Genomic DNA, 19,390 nt, shown 5'->3' on the forward strand with positions numbered 1-19,390 from the left:
ATACAACTTGCCGACCAGCCATCCTCTAACCAGGAGAGCACTTCCATAGCTGGTGTTGTATCTGGGCTGTATGTGATTTCTGTTCTACATTAAGAACTAAGAGGAGAACAAATGCAATCGAACGTATGCAATATTGAACGTGACAAATCTCAGGATCTGTCCTCACCCCTGGTCCATCAGAGGACAGCTGTGCCAGGCACCCAGGCAGTATGCAACACATGCTTAAGGAACAATATATTTTTTGTGCCATTAGGAAAGCTTTTTATTTCTAAGCTTCACAGTCAAGGAACTAGCTTTCATATTTTTAGAAGAGGATGGAACATTTAGGGGACCTTTTAGCTTTCAGCTGGGGGATGGGCAGAGATAATGAATTAGCGTTAAATGATACTTAAAACTATTCAACCTTTTCATGGTTCCTGGGGCTGAACCCAGAGCCTCGTGCATGTTAGGCAAGCACTTCACCACTAATTATACTCCCAGCCCTCATTATACTTTTTATTATGAGATGAGGTTTCACTAAATTGCACAGGTGGTCTGGAGCTGAATCTGTAGCCCAAGTGGACCTTAAAGTTAAGATCCTCTTGTCTCAGCCTCCTAAGTAGCTGGGATGACAGGCTTATACCACCAGACCAGCTCACTGACCACTTTCCTTTTAAGGACTATTCTGCATACATCAAATGAAAAATAATTAGAAAATTTCAACCATTGGTTCAACTATGTTAAGTTCAGTTCAGACGGTGGTGGCGCACGCCTGTAATCCCAGCACTTGGGAGGCAGAGTCAGGCAGATCTCTGTGAGTTCGAGGCCAGCCTGGTCTACACAGTGAGTTCCAGGACAGGCACCAAAACTACACAGAGAAACCCTGTCTCAAAACAAAACAAAACAAAACAAACAAAGAAAAACAAACCCTTCTCTCAACATACGAATGACAATAGAAACAGCAACAGACACCATGTCACAGAGCACACACAGACATATTTGGTATTAAAGAACCTAATACTGAAATTCACACCAGGGACAGACAAATTGGAGCTTTAGTATATGAGCTTCCAAAGTAAGCAACGAATCGGAGGTTTAAAAAAATAATTTCCTTTCATGTATTTGTTTTGACCTAATCTGCAAACATTTTATTTGTAGATATTTTGCCAAGACAGAATCATAGGTTCTCAGGGAAGGGAGAGATTCCATGTGTATCACCTGGCCAGATACCATTTCTTGATCCCATGAGCCTGGTCAGTGCTTCCTACCTGGTTGGTGGTCATCTGACAGCCTGGCAGGGCATGATGGAACTTAGCACCCATCCTGGCCAATCTCTCCTTCTCAGAATCTAATCCCATGACTCCACTATGAGTCAGCATTTAGTAGGAACGTAGCCCTATGCTGCCGGCTGCTGATCCCACAGGTACACCTCAGATGCTCTCCTTCACGGGAGTCTGAGAGAAAGCAGAAGCACTTGAGGAAGAAGCACCTCAGAGAGAAAGATGCCCCCACCCCACCCCCCAAGTGACTCATTTAGTTTTTTGGGTGGCATGATAGGCCTGTCTAGGATGAGAGAGGCCTGATGAGTGCAGAACCTTGCGCATGAGGAGAAGACTGACTCCACGGGCTAGTCTCAAACAGCCTGATGGGAAAATGATGGTTAGAAATCCTTTGCTAATAACTAGGGAAAAAACCCAGGGTTTCTCTTTTCTCTAGCAAGATGGGTCACCAACGTGGCCTTTATTCCATGTGTACTGTCATTACAACGGAAAGGACTACATGCCTGTGGTTGTCACTTCCCAGAGATGTTCTTGCAGTCACAGGTCAGGTGACTCCAAGAGAGCTGTACCCCTTCACCAGCCTGTTCCTGCAGGGCAAGTACTGCCTGCCAAGAGCCGGCATGAGGAAGGCCTTGGTGGGAGGGCCTGTCATCCCATGCCAGGAGGCAAATTCTTGCCCATAAAGCACTGTGGTATTATTAAACATTTTCTATTTGTCAGGCACTTTATGGTCATTTTTATTGGTGCTTTTACTAGTTACAACTCCGCATCAGAGCTCTGTGTGTGTGTATGTGTGTGTGTGTGTGTGTGTGTGTGTGTGTGTGTGTGTGTGTTTAACCTTCTTTTAATTAAATGCTCCGAGTGAGATGGAAAAGAAAAGGATTTGGGGAGTGAGTCCTCAGCTGCCAATATAGAACTGGCCTGGTCACCAGGAGTGTCTGACTCCCAGTGAATATCCAGTGAGCAACCCACCACTGCCGAAAAGGTGGGGTTGGGAGTGTGTGTGCTCATCTTTGTATAAAAACAAAAATTGCTGGGCGGTGGTGGCGCACGCCTGTAATCCCAGCACTCGGGAGGCAGAAGCAGGTGGATCTCTGTGAGTTCGAGGCCAGCCTGGGCTACCAAGTGAGTTCCAGGATAGGGGTAAAGCTACACAGGGAAACCTGTCTCTAAAAAAAAAACCAACCAACCAACCAACCAAACAAACAAACAAACAAAACCACCCAATCAACCTAAGATGCCAGTTTCCGGTCACTGACAGCTGAAGTGTGACCGGGCTATTCCATCCTAATCCATAATGTTTGTTTTCTATAATCTCCAAAATCCAATTGCTTTCATACCTAGTGTGTCCTGAGGTCCATCCTTTTCTCCCCACCCCTTTCTCCTTTCCCCTCCCCCCTCCCACCATTATTTTTGGTACTAGAGAATGAAACCATTTCTCAAACATGCCCGGCCAACACTTGACCTCTGAGCTATAGGCAGCGTTTACTTTCCCTTTTCAACTTTTGAGACAGGAGCTAGCTAATTTGCCCAGGCTAGCCTTGAGCTGTGACCCTCCTGCCTCAGCCTCTAGAGGAGCTGGGACCACAGGCCTGCACCACCAGGTCTAGCTCCCTCCACCTTCGTGTCTACTTCTACCATGTTTAGAATGTTAGTTACCGTGCTTTTTAAAAAGAGCCACTGTTCAGGCCGGGCAGCAGTGGCGCACGCCTTTAATCCCAGCACTTAGGAGGCAGAGGCAGGCGGATCTCTGTGAGCTCGAGGCCAGCCTGGGCTACAGAGTGAGATCCAGGACAGGCACCAAAACTACATGGAGAAACCCTGTCTCGAAAAACAAAAACAAAAACAAAAAAGTGCCACTGTATAAGACCTCAACCAGGAACTAGAACTTTCCCCTTGCTTTTTGGCAGGTGGTGGAAGTTGAGAAGTTGAACTCTTCAAAGTCAGATCTTTCTACCTGCTGAATGGGTCTACCCTCTCCCTCACCAATCCTCTCACAAAATACCACAGGCTCATCACACTGTCAGGACTTACGACTCTGGTTATGTTTCTACTGCCCAGGATACACACGACTAAGTCCTCCAAAGAGGACTTCATTTTTCTTTCAACCATACAACATACAGATTAATGACATGGTGAGCACTTAGAGTGACTGGTATTCTGTGAAATGTGGCAGTTTACTCTGCGTCGGAGCACTTCAATTCTAGTGTACATATAGGCTGAGCATCCTTGATCTGAATATCTGAATTGTTCTGAGTGCCTCCTTCCACACCTTACCTCATGTGCTGGATCGCAGTCTAAAGACTGGCATGAAACAGCACTACAGAATCAGCTCTAGGCTGTATGTATAAGGAACATATGGAACATAAGTGAATTTCACGTATATATTTGAGTACTATCCCCCCAAGAGATCCTATTATGTATATGAAAGTACTCTAAAATGCCAAAATGAAAATCTGAAACTAGAAATATTTCTCATCCTAAACTTCCTAGATAAAGGACACCCAGGTGGTACGAAGCTGACATGTTATTGAAAAGAACAGGTTTGATGTTACAGATATTTTATTTATTTTTTTCCTGAGTTTCCACATACTATACACACTAATGGCAAAATCTTTCAGCTCTGTCAGGCGCCTTCAGTAGAGTTTCTTGGAGACTAGCACAAACCAACCGTTGGCTCTCTACTCTAGGACTTGTGGTCAGTCATGAAACAAGAGGTGGCCTTCCTCCCCACCAGCCTACTGGGCTCCTCCACGTGCACACTGTGGCCCCAGTGCCTTCTCTTAAGCACGTCTAAATTCTTACTCCAAACTCCTCCAACCCTTGCACATAGTAAGTGTTTTGCCTGGTCGCATGTCAACTGATCTTATGACATACAAACTAGGGTATCTGAAAGGAGAGAGCCTAATTGAGAAAGCATCTCCATAAGATCCTGCTGTAAGGCAATTTCTTAATTAGTGATTGATGGGAGAGCCCATTGTGGTGAGGCCATCCCTGGGTTTGTCATCCTGGGTTCTATAAGATAGCAGGCTAACCAGTAAAACGCTCCCTCCCATGGCCTCTCCATTAGCTCCTGCCTCTGGGTTCCTGTCCTGACTTCCTTCGATGATGAGCAGCGATGCAGTGTGAGCCTAATAAACCTTCTCCTCCCCAGGTTGCTTTTGGGTCATGGTGCTCCTTCACAGCAATGGAAACTCTGACCACATGTTCAACAAACACATTTGTAAACTATCCAGGGGTTGAGGGTGCAGTTTAGCTGGAAGGGCACCTGTCTGGCCAGCATGAAGTCCTCAGTTCCATCTCTAACACTAAATAAAACTGGGCGTTGCTCTTGCCTGCAATCCCAGTGGTTAGGAGGTGGAGACATGAGGATTGGAAGTTCAGGGCTATCCTTTGCTACATAGGAAATTCTAGGCTAGCTTGGACTACTTGGGACCCTATCTTAAAATAATAAATCAACTTTTCAGAGCTTTCCTGAGTAAGAGTCACCATTGCTTACTTCTCTATGCTCCAATAATAGCTCTCATTTCAAGAAAATGTCAACAGAAACAGTTGGCAAGGCCAGGATGGGATTCATGATTCCACTCTTTGAAAAAGGCCAGGGAGGTGGCTCAGTGGCAGAGGCACTCGCTGCCAAACCTGAGGACCTGAGTTCAGACACACACACACACACACACACACACACACACACACACACACACACACACATACACGTCAAAAACATTAAAACAACAGAGACCTAAGGAAAATTCCTGAAACTTTGTCATCCCCAGTCTGAAAAAGTATCCGAGAGAGAAATCAACACTTCTATAGATGGTCTGCCATTAATTTTCAACATGTGCACAGACACCAGGTTGTAGGGAAGAGAAAACGATACGATCATAATCAGCTTTCTAAAGTTCCTGCAAGGCTTTTATTTTGGTCTGTTTCCACAGCAACATGTTTTGAATTGCTATCTCACTCCACTAAAAAATGAATGTTTCTCTCTCCATTTCTCTTATCCCTCCCTCCTTCTTTCTATCCCTCCATCCCTCCCTCTCTCCTAGAGGAAGGAGAAATCCACAATAAGATCTTCATTCAAGATGGAAGAAAATGCCTAAAATATCTAAAACCTATTAAGATAAGTTTTATCAGAAAGGATGCCAAAAACTAGAAGCTAATATTCTAGATGAGCTATCTTCCTAATAAAACTTAATACCTAAAAGCCCACAAACTTATCGACAAGGACTGCACTAGTTTCACGGACTTTTGAAGGGCAAACTGAAGGCATTAAACCCCTGCACTGTCACATTAATCACTTCTAGTTTATAAGCACATCTGGTCACACTAAAAATAAGTCACAAGGGGTCACGAATTGGTTGGCAGTGTTCCATTAAAACCCCTCACCCTGATTCTGGAGTCTATTCACAACACTCCCAGGACACAGCAAACATCAACTGCAACTTCCTCATTTACATTGTATCCAGGCGGAATGCGGATTTAGTTCTAATATTCAATTAGAAAACTGTAGTCCATTTATGCATTTGAGAAATGCACGCGGTAGACCATGAGATCTAAATCAACAGAAACCCCACTTCTAGAGTACTGAAAGTAGAGGATTTATGGAAGTGATTGATGAAACAATTTTCCATGTTTTAAGAACACCCGGGTGGGACCTGGGTGGTGGTGGCACATGCCTGTAATCCCAGCACTCGGGAGGCAGAGCCTGGAGGATCTCTGTGAGTTCAAGGCCAGTCTGGGCTACCAAGTGAGTTCCAGGAAAGGCGCAAAGCTACACAGGGAACCCCTGTCTCGAAAAACAAACAAAAAAATAAAAACAAACAAACAAACAAACAAAGAACCCCCCGGTGGGGCTGCCGAGGCAGCTCAGTGGGTAAAGGCACTTGTTCAGGCCTCAGAATCCACAAGGCAGAAGGAAAGAGCAGATTCCTGCAAGTTATCTTCTGACCTGCGCGTGCGCACGGACACACACACACACACACACACACACACACACACACACAGGCACACAGTCACACAGGCACACTCACACACAAATAAATGTAAAAAAAAATTAAAGACTCCCAGTATGATAAACCTCTATCCCCCAAGGCATTCCAGATAAAATTTTCTGTCTTATGAAAAGCTTTTGTCTAAGCCCATATTGCTTAATCATTGAAGTTTGGAGCAGTTATATCCATCCATGGTTCCCCAACCCCCTTCAGCCTTAACACCTCCACCCAATCCTATAAAGAGAAACAGGAAAGGCCTTCAGAGCAAGCCCAGAAGGTGCAGAGTGAATCTCCACTTAGGCTGCCCAGGCAAATCTTAGAGAGAAAGACAACATGGAGTTTGGGAATCAATCCAGCTAAAAGATGGGCTCTGTGAGGTAACAGAGCAGAGGTCCGAGAGGACCAGAGAGTCACAGGCTACAACAAAACACACTGTCTATTAGGAGGCCCATGGTCTCCAGTGATCCCGGCCCAGTCCATAGAGAGGGAACCGTTCCAGCCCCTACCCAGCCCCTGGAACAGCCAGGCTTACTCAAAACTGCATTTCCCCACCACACGTTAATACTTTGGGCTTACAAAATGACAGTAACTCTTTCTAGAATGGCTGTCTTGAGATCAATCTTCAATCTTTTCTCCTTTCTTTCCTTTTCTTTTTCTTTTTTTTGTGTTTTGTTTTGTTTTTGGGAAAGGACCAAGCCCAGACTGGCTTTGAACTCACTACATGGCTGAGGGTGACTTTGAACCCCTGATCTTCTTGCCTCCATCTCTCAAGTGCTGGTTTTATAAAACATGTGCCATCACACATAATTTATTCTGTGCTAGGAATTGAACCCAGGGCTTCACACATGCTAAGCAAGCATTCTACCAACAGAGCCACATCCCTAACCTAACAGAAAACTTTTCAGACAGTAACTAATTCAATACTGATGGGCATCCCATTTGCTTAATGAGGGAGATGATCCTCAGGGAGTGGGAGGCAGAGCTGAGGGCTGGTCAGGGTCTAACTGTGGGGACTGTTCCTAAATGCTCTGTGATTTGGTCTCTCAAGGGTTTGTTCCAGTCCCCAAATCCAGTAAAGGCTGAGGTCCCACAGGACTACACGAACCTGCCAACCACAGGAAGCAATATTTGTATTCTCTACATCTGTATGTAGTTATTTCTTTAATGCTATATAAAAACAAGCTGTCAAGGGAAACCCCTTAAGTCTGAGATGTGATTTGATGTGCCATTCTCTTTTCTTTCAGATCATTTTATTTGAACAGTTGATAAGAAATTTGGTACCAATAGACCATATATTCAAATCTGTGAGTTCAAATCCCAGTTACCTGAAAGTCATCAGGTAAATCAGCATCTACTAGCCTTGTCCCCACAGTAAACTGTAATGCAGGGCCATGACTCAGGGCGGTGAGCTTCAGATGAGAGACCAGCTCAGTACTCAGTACTCAGACCAGCAAAACCCCCAGTGATCGTAAACTAGTTTGGCTCCTGCAAAATGAAGACGCTGACCAGGCCGGCATGGTGGCAATCCACACTGTACGGTCTGATATGAAATGCCTGCCTCCCTCCCAACTCCACCAGCTGAAGGCTTTATCTTCAGATGCTTAGCCTGGTTTTCAGAGGTGCTGGGATTTCAGGAGGTAGGGCTGCACTTGAGTCACTGGGAAAATGGCCTTGGGGCTACTACATCTTACCCCGCCCCTTCCTGTCTGTCTTTGCTTCCCAGCTGCCATGAGGTGAGCAACTGCAGGCTAGGGCATGCTCCTCACCAGGAGGCTTTGCACACCATGGAGACCAGGGCGTGAAACCACAGGCTGAGGAAGTCCTTCTCCCCTTATTTTCTCAGGTATTCTGTCACACACACACCCGCAAAGCCTGACCAATACACTGCATTTCCAACAAGCTCCTGAACTGTGTCTCCATGCTGCCCGGTGGAACCCTGGTCACTGCTGACTGACAGGCCATTGCTGACTATGCTCAATGAAAGGCTGTGAGCACTTATACCAGGACATGGCAGTGAAGGAGCCCCGTTTGTCTCTGCAGCCTACAGCCCAATGAAACAAGAACCCATTTCCCCTCCTGCTGAGATCTGGTTGGCTCGTCTACTCTGTGACCCATGACAGCTGCGAACGTGGAAGCAGTTCACATGCCTACATTACAGCCCTTAAAACTACATGTTGGAAACGGGAGCAAGCAAGGGTATCGGAATTAATCATGTTCAGGAAGCTTGCCCTAAGTAATTACTTCCCAGACTATAACACAATGAAGGATTATTCTTTTAAAGTATCAAATGCAAGCTGGGTGTGGTGATGCACACCTGTAACCAGCACTCGGGAAGCTGAGGTAGGAACAGCCACAAGTTCGAGGCTACTCTGTGCTACATTGCGGGGAGTTCCAGGCCAGTTTGGGATTATACATCATGAAACCCTGTCACAAACACACACACAACCAAATGTATTTGCAAGTGTGTAAAGATGATGAATGTTTTTATAAAAGAATAAGGTAGACAAATCTACAGATAATACAAGATTTTAAATGTTTACTATATTTATCATGTTAAATAGATGAATATACACATTTTAATGTCGCCTCCTAGCTTGGTACACAGTGGAAAGGTTCCAGATGGGAACACAATAGTGACTCCCTTTCCATGTGTCCAGAAAGAACCAAGTGGGAGACACTGAAGCAGCTACATTAACTTCGATAACAGGCATGAAGTAAAACTAAAAATTGACAATTACAAGCTCCCCAAACTGTCCTGACATCTTAATTTGGTAACTGAACACCTCATAAAGGAAGTGCCGTCCTGGGTCAGGCTGCCGCCTATTCTTCTCAGTCCCACGAGCCATCTTAAATCTGTCAGCCCCTTCCTGTGGCACATTCTTGAGCCTCTCCTCTCAGACCCAATCACAAGTCTTCCAGAGGTCACTGCCAGCCAGCGGAAGGCAGCTGTTCCTGGTGGGAGTGAGGCTCCCAGACAAGGTTTGCCCTGCAAAGGGGGTTTCTAACAGCACCAGCCCTGCTCAGTATCCCAGGGGGATGGGCTGGGAGCTGGAGGTGGAGGCTGAAAGGCCTGGGGCAGGGACGAAACAGCTCTTCCAGCCTGTTCTCCTTTTTTCCTTTCAAGGTCACTCAAGTTCTCTCAGTTCCTGGGGTGTCTCTGAAGGGTTCACCAGGAGAGGCTGACACCATCCTCACTGTCCTGTGCTTCATAGGATTAAAAACAACCAGAGTCCCATTGCCTAGCAGAGAGGGGGAGCTCAAATTACACACCTCAGAATGTAGAGGGTCTCCAGAAAAAGAATAGTCCCCTGGGACTAACAACAGGAAAGGCCCGTGCAAAAACAAAGCACGGTTCTCGGGGTTGATCAAGGTTAATCAATGCTGCCCACACTCTACTCCTACTTTTTTAATTACATCAACAACAACAACAAAAGCCATTACCTAGGACTTGAGCAAAATTTAAGCTCTGATAGAAGAAAAAAAGTCACTAAGTTAACTGTTAAATACAGAGAGGTCTCTCTCAGGTTGGAAAGTGTGGGTTAGAGGAACTGGCGAAATTACTGAAAACCTTCAGAGCCCCTCATGGGCTCTGGCCTTCTGTAGCTCACTGCAGCAAGCTTTCCTACCCAGTGACAGACACAGGCATGAGCAGATCCCACCACAGATCCGTGTTGAGTCCATCATGGCCTGTGCTGTCCTGAGGCATCTTACAGGGCATCACTGCTCATGTATTTACAGACCACACAGAATCCACTTCACACTGCTCAGTCTGACCTCTCTCTGGAAGGTGGAAAAGAGCAGGCCGAGAGAAAGCTACCTAAGCACAGAAGTCCAAAGGAAGTTTCCAGAGGCCAGGCTTGAAGAGCCTACCCATTTCTACTGTGTTTGCAACACACAGCAAGACGCTAAATTAACAACAACTGCAGCGAATTCAGCACCGTAGAACATAAAAGGATTACATAAAACTGGGGCCCTTCAGCTGTAGGGATGGCTGAGTGAAGTGTTTGCCATGAACATGAGGACCAGAGCCCACAGAAAAGCCTGGCCCAGGACAGGTGTGTCTACATCAGCACTGGAGGGGGAGTCACAACAGAACCCCTAGATGTTATTGGAGGGCCAGCTAGCCAAATCTGAACCCAGGTTCAGTGAGAGACCTGATTTCAAAAATTAAGATGGAGAGTAAGCAAGGAAAACAAAGTCAACCTCTGGCCTAACACACACACACACACACACACACACACACACACACACACACACACACACACGCACACATACACACACGCACGCGGTGGGCCACTTTGAAGACCTAAAACCATATTTTGTTTTGTTGTGTTTTCCACTTTAGTTTATCAATCAATATTCCGTCTAGAACATTGAATTCAATTACGTATATTCTCCAAAGAAGTCTTTAAACCATCACTTCACCAATCAGCAGAGTGCAGCGGGCTATAGGTGGAGAGAGGTCGCACAGCTGATAGGAATGAAGCCTGGCTCGGATTGGAATGCTGGCTTACATACCTGCTCTAAGAGCTGTAGTGTAGACCCAGGAACTCCAGCGTCTGTCACCTTTTGAAATGGCAGTACCACACCAAAAAATAATCTGAACCAAGAACTTGAGAGCTCGAGTGGCTTTGTGACTGGCCAGCACTGCCTCCAGAACCCCAAGTGACCTCCAGTCCAACCAGCAGTTCTCAAAAGAGTTCCTCAGGCTAGAGATATAGCCCGGTTGGTAGAGCGCTTGCCTCGAACGCATCAAGCTGTAGGTCACATAAACTGGGTGGAGCAGTGTATCACTGTAATCCCAACCCAGGAGCCTCAAGTTTACTCTTAGCTTCAGAATGAATTCAAGGCCAGCTTGGGCTACATGAGGCCTGTCTCAGAAAATCAAGAGGGATATGGAGCTTCTCTCTGTTCAAAATCTACTTTAATCATAACAAGTAGGTGTCTTTAGGGGTATCTGATTTCAAATCAGAGTGATAAAAATATTTAAATTTTACATCAGGAGTGTCCAGCCGATGGCCCAGGATACCTGTTAATGTAGTCCAGCATAAACTTACTTAAGATACTATGAGATTTAGAGGTTGGGAGGGCTAACCATGAACTTGGTGGATGACCACGAGGCTCGAGAAGCCCCAAAGGTTGGACATTCCAATTTTACATAGATGACACCCAAGCTTTTGTTTCTCAGCATGTACTTTTTTTCTATTCCATGTATCTGCTTCAATGCATAGTGAACTGGCCCCTGGTGTTGATTTATATACATTTGAAATAATAAAGTTCTGGGTGTGGTAGTATGCCCCTGTAATTTTAGCTGCTCAAATGGCTGAGACAGGAAAATAGGAACCAACCTGTGTAACACAGTGAGATGCTATTTTTCCAGTAGTAATAAAAACAAAATAATAATATCCCCCCATACTGATAATAATATTAATATGTAGGAGTACACAAAAGAGGATATAAAACTAGATTACTTTCTTCCAGTAACAGCTACAAAACACTGAGTTTATCATCCAGGCAGCTGACACCTGTAATTTAGAGTTTAGGAGATAGAAACAGAAGGATTAGGAGTCAAAGGCTAGCCTGGGCTACATGAGGCCTTATAGCCCATCCTGGACAATTTCTTTTAACTTTTTAAAATTTTAATCTGGTTTTAATAAGAAATGAGGCTGAAATCTTGCCAACAAGACTACTTGCCAAGTAGAAAATTGATCAATGTATAAATTCCTGGCATAAAGCTGAGACAGTTAACACGCAGTAACTACTCTCTGAATAGGAAAAACAAAACAAAACAGTTCCATACTTATGCACAAGACATGGAGTTCCTCTGCCAGTTTGAAGGTCCCCTGAAAGAGCAAAACCTCTTACTGTAGAAAAAGGAGTGTAGCCACAAACCGATGCTAACACACAGGAAAGCACCCATCATGAGCGAGGCAAGGAAGCCTGGTACTGCCAAGCAGTCAGCGAAAGAAGCCTCGCCTCCTCCACTCTCTTGGACGCCTGCGCAAACTCTCACCTTCAGAACACAGCATTTCTCCTGCCTAGTCTTCCAACCCATCACACAGCCCTGGAGACTGTTTCAGCACAGCAAATGCACACTCCTTTCCATTAAATACATACACAGCACACTGCAGCAGCTCCTCCAGCACTGCAGGACATGCGTGGGAGAATGGCCCCTGGAGCCTCCCCCCCCCCCCCCATGATCCCAGCACTTAGGAGCAAAGCTGGATGACCAGCAATTCTAGGCCAGCTTGGGCTACAAAGCACAACCTTCTCTCAATGTCACTGCACTCCCCAAAAGCAACAGTGATGTTATCCTCTGACTTCTTCCAGAAGGTGAGTGTGTGTGTGTGTGTGTGTGTGTGTGTGTGTGTGTGTGTGTGAGAGAGAGAGAGAGAGAGAGAGAGAGAGAGAGAGAGAGAGAGAGAACACACGTGAGGCAGGTCAAACAGAAAGAGGGACTCACCCCATCTGAACCTTTACGCTACTCAACTTCTACTTAGGAATTCCTTAAAAGTATTTCCAGAATAAACCTGGGCTAGGGTCAAGCAAGTGTAACCAGACACCTTGGTCACAAGTTGCAAGTACTCTGGATGTAGGTGAAGAGGGAGGGGGACACACATACATGAGAGAGAGGTGGGGGAGGGAGGTGCTGCCTAGGGCTCTGTGCATGCAAACTTTAAGCTCTAACACTGAGCTACATATTCAGCCCCAATTGTGTTTTATAGTGCACTAACTTGCCCATTTTTTATTTCACATTAGAGTTGCAAATCATCTACAAACATATCAACAAAAAACTATGGCAAGTAGAACGTAAAATTATTAATACTTCCTTTGGGTTATGAAAAATAAAATTCCTGGTACAGCTCAGTGTTAGGGTCTACTGAACATACTGAACATTTGTGGTTCTATCACAGTACAACTAACAAATGAATTATAAATCTCTATCATCTACTTAAATAGGTAAAATGCTGTATTTTCATGTAAAGAGAATAAAGATGTAGGATATAGTATTAAACCTATTTTTCCAACTTAATATTTTTTAAAATTTATTTATTTTTGAGGTAGGGTTGCACTATAGAGCACAGGCTAGCCTCAAATACAAGACCCTCCTGCCTCAACCTACCCAGTGATGGGATTACAGTGTGTACCACCACGCTTGATGGGTTAACATATTTTTAAATGGAGCACAGCAGGTATGTCTTCAACATAAACAAAGCCCTGGATTCAGTTCCCAGACACTGAAATGAACAACCAAGTAAAATGCAAAGAACGATTACTACCAAAAACTTGGCCATCGTGACTGGTTGGGGAGGAACATAAAGCACTTCTGACTGCCAACACCACTAACAAGAATCAGTCACCAGTTAGAACTACCATCACCCCTGCAAAGCAGACAGACACTCTACACCGAAACTCACAGACTCCATACTCCTATTCATTTTCCTACCTTTCCCATGGATGAAGACACCAGTTAACATCCTTGGAAAGAGAGTATCCATCATTTACTCATAGTTCTCCTTTCCAAGGTCAACCATGGTCTAAAAATATTAAATGGAAAATTCCAGAAATAAAGAAGTCCTAAGCATTAGGTAAGGTGTCTTGTAGGATATTGTACTTGTTCCATTTTTATCAGGAGATACTATTGTCCATCTCTCATTGTGCCTGATATTTAAATCAAACTTTATGACAGGTGTGTATGTCTAGGGAAAACACCAGGGCACACCCCTGGTTCAGTGCTATGTGGGAGGGTGGCATTAAGCTGGAGTTCAAGTCGCCAGGCATCTCCAGGGGGTTGAGGCGATGGGAAGAATGGATGCCTCCCATGTTGCCACTGACCACTAACCTCGACCATCATGAATCTGAAAAGTCAGAGATTTTTAATATATGCCAAAGGTAAAAGTTTAGTCGATCTTTTTGCTTAAAGCAAATGTGTTTCGTAAGGAGAATGCCCAGGGCCCTTCAAGTGGGTGCTGCAGAAGCCAGCTGTTAAAACCACTGGCTTCTTAAAAAAGAAATGTTTTCTACTGTATTCTAACTGATAAGCTGACTATTAAATACATGCAAAGCTGGGGGTGGAGTTCAATAAATAGTACAGCACCTGCCTATCATGCACAGGGCTTGATCTTTAGGAATCGCTCCACCTCCCCAAAAGAAGCACAAATAGAATGCCTTTTCTGTAGTTGTAGCTAAAAGTGGAACAGCTAAAATGTTATTGGACAGCCACAGTTAGTAATCACATAAGCAAAATATACCAAGGTCTACATTCAACTTGGGAGTTGCCTGACAACGACTTGAGGATAATAAAAGTGTCAGCATAAAGTTTTACAGGCTGATTTAGCTCACTAGGGTAAATGAAACACCATGATGGGGTGGAGAATGCAATCAGAAAACAAAAGTCTGGAAAGAAGGAGAAAAACAAAACGTTGTTATGGACTCTTCAGTCTCACATCTATTCGACACGGATATCCAGAACGGACATTTCATTTTTATCCAGCATTCTTAGGTGCTAGAGCTCTTAATCAGGCGTGCCTCTAACCCAGGGCATTTTAAGGGTACTTATTAGAAGACTGTGAACAATTTTGCTTTGCTTTCAAAGAACACAAACCCAACTCTCCATCCTTAAAATTCTTTTAAACAACCCCTTACAGAATGAACCACATACAGAGAGAAGCACAGGACACAGCCTACAGGCTCTGTGGGTTTAGAAGCCAGTGGTGTTTATACTGCTATTCACAGCCCTTCCTGGCAGCCTTGAGGCATGCCCATTAGCTAGTAAGCCTCTGAAAGGGTCAGCTTGTCCCAAACTGGAATTTCCACTTTGGAGAAAGAGCACAGAGGTAATGATGGGCCTTCATTATTTCTCCAGACTTGGGGCAGAATTCCTATTTCTGCTGATGAGGGAGGAGGGGGTCAAGATGGTAAAAACTTCCTGTGGCTCCTGCCAGCAAAACGGGGCCATAAGAGACCTCCTATATCTGCCTTCTGGAGAAGCATCCAGGACAGGAACATAACCGCAACAGTGCTGGTAAACAGGTTCCTCCAGGCAACCCAGCAGGGGAAAGAGCCTCCGACACTTCTGGCCCTAGTCTCTGCATGCTCACTACCGTTACTGGTAATTTCGCGTTTGGTTTAATGACCATACCTAAAGCCCAGGCAGGTGAACTGATTTGCCCAAGTTCAATCCTCCTGTGACTGTTTACTTACTCTGGAGTGACGCCTCCCCCCACTTTCTTTCTCTTCCTTGTTTGGGCCCCAGGTAGTGAGCCTCAACTGGGCTAGGGATGAATAAACCTGTTTCAGTGCCCACAGCCAGCTTGGCACGTCACAGCTGCACATCATCTGTGTATCATGTCCGTAGCTCAGACATCACTTTCTCATCTGAGTAATGTTAACAAACACTAGTGGAATGACACCCCAAAGGTCATGTTACACGCCGCTGCAGGTTAAAAGAATAAACTGGCACTCCATTGCCTACGCGGCAGTCTCCGCCCCTTTTCTGTAACAACAACAACAAAAGCAATCTACAGGAAGTGAAATTGGCACGTTTTCTTTTTAATAATTTAGAAGCGTATTTTTTCTACCTTCAGAAGTTGTGGCGAGTATGTAATGAAGCATTTTAAAAGTAACTTCATTCTAATTTATTTAAGATAACTACCTCTATTCCGCGCTCTGGCAATCCTTGCCTTATAAAACTCAGGCATCATGGAGAGGCACTTCAAGAGCGAGCTTAAACCTTCTGTTCTGACAACCTCGAGGTTTCTAGCGTTACTTCGCTGCAGAGACTTGGAAGCTAAGGATCCCTGGCATCTTTTAAGGTTGGGGTAGAGTTTCCGCCAAAGCACGCCAAAGTACAGTTCTAGGAACTGTATCAAATCCGGTGCGGTATAACAACCACTTATATAAAAAAAAAAAAAAAAAGAAAGAAAGAAAAAAGAAAAAAGAAAAAAAAAAAAAAAAGAAAATCCCCCGCCCCCACCCCAACCCCGACCGACAGGAGCACAAAAGTTAGTCCCGAAGTAGTACCAGCCAAATATTTCCATGCATAGACGTTGGTTTGGTTACCTGGGTAGGGGAAACAATAGCAGGTGAAACTATGGTGGGAGAATTGGAGCTTCGGTGCCCATTGACTTCTGGAAGAAGAGGCAAGGGGTCATGTTTCACGGAAACCACCACCACCGCATCCACAGGTTCCGAGGAAGGACGGATACAAAGTCTTTTGGGGGAAGAAGGGCCGCAGATTTCCCCGGACCCGAACACGGACTCGTACAGTGCGCGCTTGGGCGCAGCCTCGGATTTCACGTCGGGCCCGACTTGGCTGTCTTTGGGGAGGATATACGTGTTCCCCAGCGAGGGCGGCTGGGAGCGGTGGTGGTGGGAAGGATGGGTCGGGGGATGGTGGGAGTGGTGACGAGCTGACCCGTTCAGAGCCTCGGTATAGCAGCCCTGCGGGGCCGGGGAGCCTAGCTTGGTCCCGATGCCCGCGATGCTATTGAGCGTGGCGATGGACACCGCGCCGATGCAGTGGTTAGTATAGGTCTTGGACAGCTTGGCTGCCTTGGAGAGCATCTGCATCCTGGTGCCCAGCAAGTTCTTGCCTATGGCTTTGTTCTCGTACCAGGTCACATCGCCCTCGCTGCAGTGGTCCCGGGGCCGCTGGAAGAATGCCTTACAGAGGGGATTGCGCTTTGACAGGTACTTGACAAAGCTGGCATAGGGACAGAACTCAGTGCCCGTCTCGTACATGCGCGGCAAGTTCTCTTCGTCGCTGCTTTCCGCCCGCTTCTTACTCCAGGACGAGGAGCGCGACTTGTGGTAGGGCCCGAGCGATTTGAAGTAGACGAACTTGCGACCGTCCTCGTCCATGGCCAGCCCGAAGGAGTCCTCCTCCAGCTCGCGCTGGTTCTCGCGGCCGCGCGTGCAGAAGTACATGCAGGTCTCGAACCAGACCTTGTTGAGCAGCCCAAAGGGCGTGTTGGTGCTGAAGACGCTGGAGGTGTAGAGCTTGCGCAGGTCCGCGCGCGTGATGGCTTGCTTCTGCACCACGGGCCCCGCGCCCTGTTCCTCGAGCTTGCGGATGACTGCGGCTAGCGTCAGGTTGGCGCTGCGCAGCTCGGGGTCCTTGGTGAGGTCGAGCGTGCGACAGTACGGGGGCTCGTTGAGGTAGCGGTTGAGGGAGCTGCGGATGCTGATGAGCGAGGACTTGCTGTAGAGCTGGCCGCTCTTGGAACGGGCCTCGGCGTAGAAGGAGCGCAGCACGCGGCACAGCGCCCCCTTGTCCATGGTCTCGAAGTCCGGGCTCTGAGCCTTTTCGCTCAGGTACTCCCGGAAGATGCGCACCGCGTAGCGGGTAGCCAGCCGGGTGTTCTCGCTCAGCCGGGCCCGCTCGGGGCGCTGCAGCACGTCGGGGTCCAGCTCCGCGCTGTCCCCCGGCGGCCCCGCGCGGGCCCGGGGAGCTAGCAGACGCGGCGGCGCCTCGGGCTCCAGCGCGGCGCTCTGGTCCATATGGATCATATGGACCGGCTCGGGCTCCAGCTCCTCCCCGGCCGAGTCCTCCGGCTCCAGGGGCTCTTCCCAGTCCATCCCCATCTCCTCCTCTTCTTCCTCCTCCTCCTCGTCCTCCAGCCCCCCACCTCCGTCCTCCTCCTCGTCCCCCGTTATCTGCACCTCCTGGATCTCGTCCTCCTCCTCCTCTTCCTCCTCCTCCTCGCCCGCGCTGCAGTAGTGCGGGCGGCCGTGGAGGCGTCCGCGGCCCCCGGCCCCGCGCTCGCCCTCACCCCGCTCCCCATTGTTCTCCGCCGCTGCGGCGGCGCTGCCGCCCGCGCTGGTGTTACAGTCCCCGCTGCCAGGCATTCTCGCCATATTGCCGTCTCCCTGCCAGTCCTCGGGCAGGGCGCATGCGCTATATTGGACCGCAGCGCTGAGAGCTTTTGTGTTTAATGACCTTCAGCTACCGGGAGGCAAAGCCGGGCTCTTAAAGGAGCCGCGCTCCAATTGTCATTCCCGAGCGCCACTCGGGAGGGGCGAGGGGATGCCAGGGAGGGGAAGTGAGGGTAACTGTGGCCTGGAGAGGGTAAAAGAGGGAGCCCAGCGGGACCTTCGTCCTCTCCCCAGCCCTATCCCCACTTCTAGGAAAACTTTGGGGGGAAAACATAGGAAGGGGAGGGAGAGCTGTCGGTGGGGGCGAAACACTCCCAACTTACCCTCTAGCTGAGCCGGCGCGCGGGCCCAGGCGGGCGCGAGGGAGGGCCGGCGGGAGGGCGGGGCGGTGTCGCTTCTCTAGGTAATGCCGGAGGAGCAGTGCCCCCTCCACCGCCCCCTCATCGCCCCCCGGAGCCGGGGGATCCGGGCCGCTGCTGCAGTGTGCCAGCCGCGGGTGCTGCTGCGAGGAGCCGGTGTCCGGGACCGCCCGGAGCAGGCAGGTTAATGAGCTGGGTGGAGGAGGCTCCAGGAGGCCCTGCACCCTCTCTGCGCCCGCGGCCAGGGCGCAGCGGGCGAGGCTTGGGAGCGGGATGGGGCTGGCGGCAGCAGCGGCTCCCCCACCTACTTGCTGGCGGCGAGGCGCGGGGGCCTGGGGCCAGCAGCGCGGCTCCCAGCTCCCATCCCGACTTTTGCTAAGGAGCGGAACACGCCCCACGTCAGCCTCATCTGTTTAGACTTTTCCAACTGCCACTTTTAAGCTGTCATTAAAGACCTGGGGCGCTCCCCAAAGGTCTGGGGCAAGTCCGCGCCGGTCTAGCCAGCCCCGGGAAAGTGCAAGAAAGACTGGGAGGGGTTGGTGGGAGGGGAGACGTGGGAAGAGGAGCTTTCCGGGACCCCAGGGACCCACTCGCCACCTACTCGGGCCGCCGTCCTCCTTGCCTCAGAGCAAAATGGCACAACACCCCGGGGCAAGGAATGCCAAGGTTGGCACTGAAGCAGCGCGGATCCCTAAAGGACAAACGGGAGAGCCGGCTGTTGGAAAAAGTGAACTTGGGCTTGGGTCGCCCCCGCTCTAGCCACAATTCCGGCAATGTGGATCTCGAGTGCGCTCTCACTTTTAAGTTTGCCAACTGGCCTGCATTCGCCCTCGGGGCTGCGCTGCCTCCGGCATGTGGGGGCGGGCACCTCGGAAACTGGAAAGACAGCCAAAGAGCTCGCTGG

General features: G+C 48.1%; 1 protein-coding gene across 2 annotated transcripts in view; it reads right to left on the bottom strand.

The window, feature by feature from the left end:
* The window catches only part of Kctd1 (potassium channel tetramerization domain containing 1), a 103,743-nt gene extending 84,627 nt beyond the window's left edge, over positions 1–19,116 (bottom strand). The window contains exon 1 of one of the 2 annotated variants that reach the window (XM_036204643.1): positions 18,451–19,116. Coding sequence is in view for 1 of the 2 variants with exons in the window: in XM_036204642.1 (XP_036060535.1) it covers positions 16,313–18,109 (1,797 nt within the window). In the remaining variant the exon portion in view is untranslated. Of the gene's footprint in view, positions 1–16,312; positions 18,425–18,450 lie in introns of those variants that run through there. The other variant, XM_036204642.1, reaches the window with a different exon arrangement.
* Positions 19,117–19,390: the final 274 nt, after the last annotated feature.

The sequence above is a fragment of the Onychomys torridus genome, chromosome 13, assembly GCF_903995425.1.
Source record: "Onychomys torridus chromosome 13, mOncTor1.1, whole genome shotgun sequence".
In the NCBI taxonomy this organism is placed as follows: domain Eukaryota; kingdom Metazoa; phylum Chordata; class Mammalia; order Rodentia; family Cricetidae; genus Onychomys; species Onychomys torridus.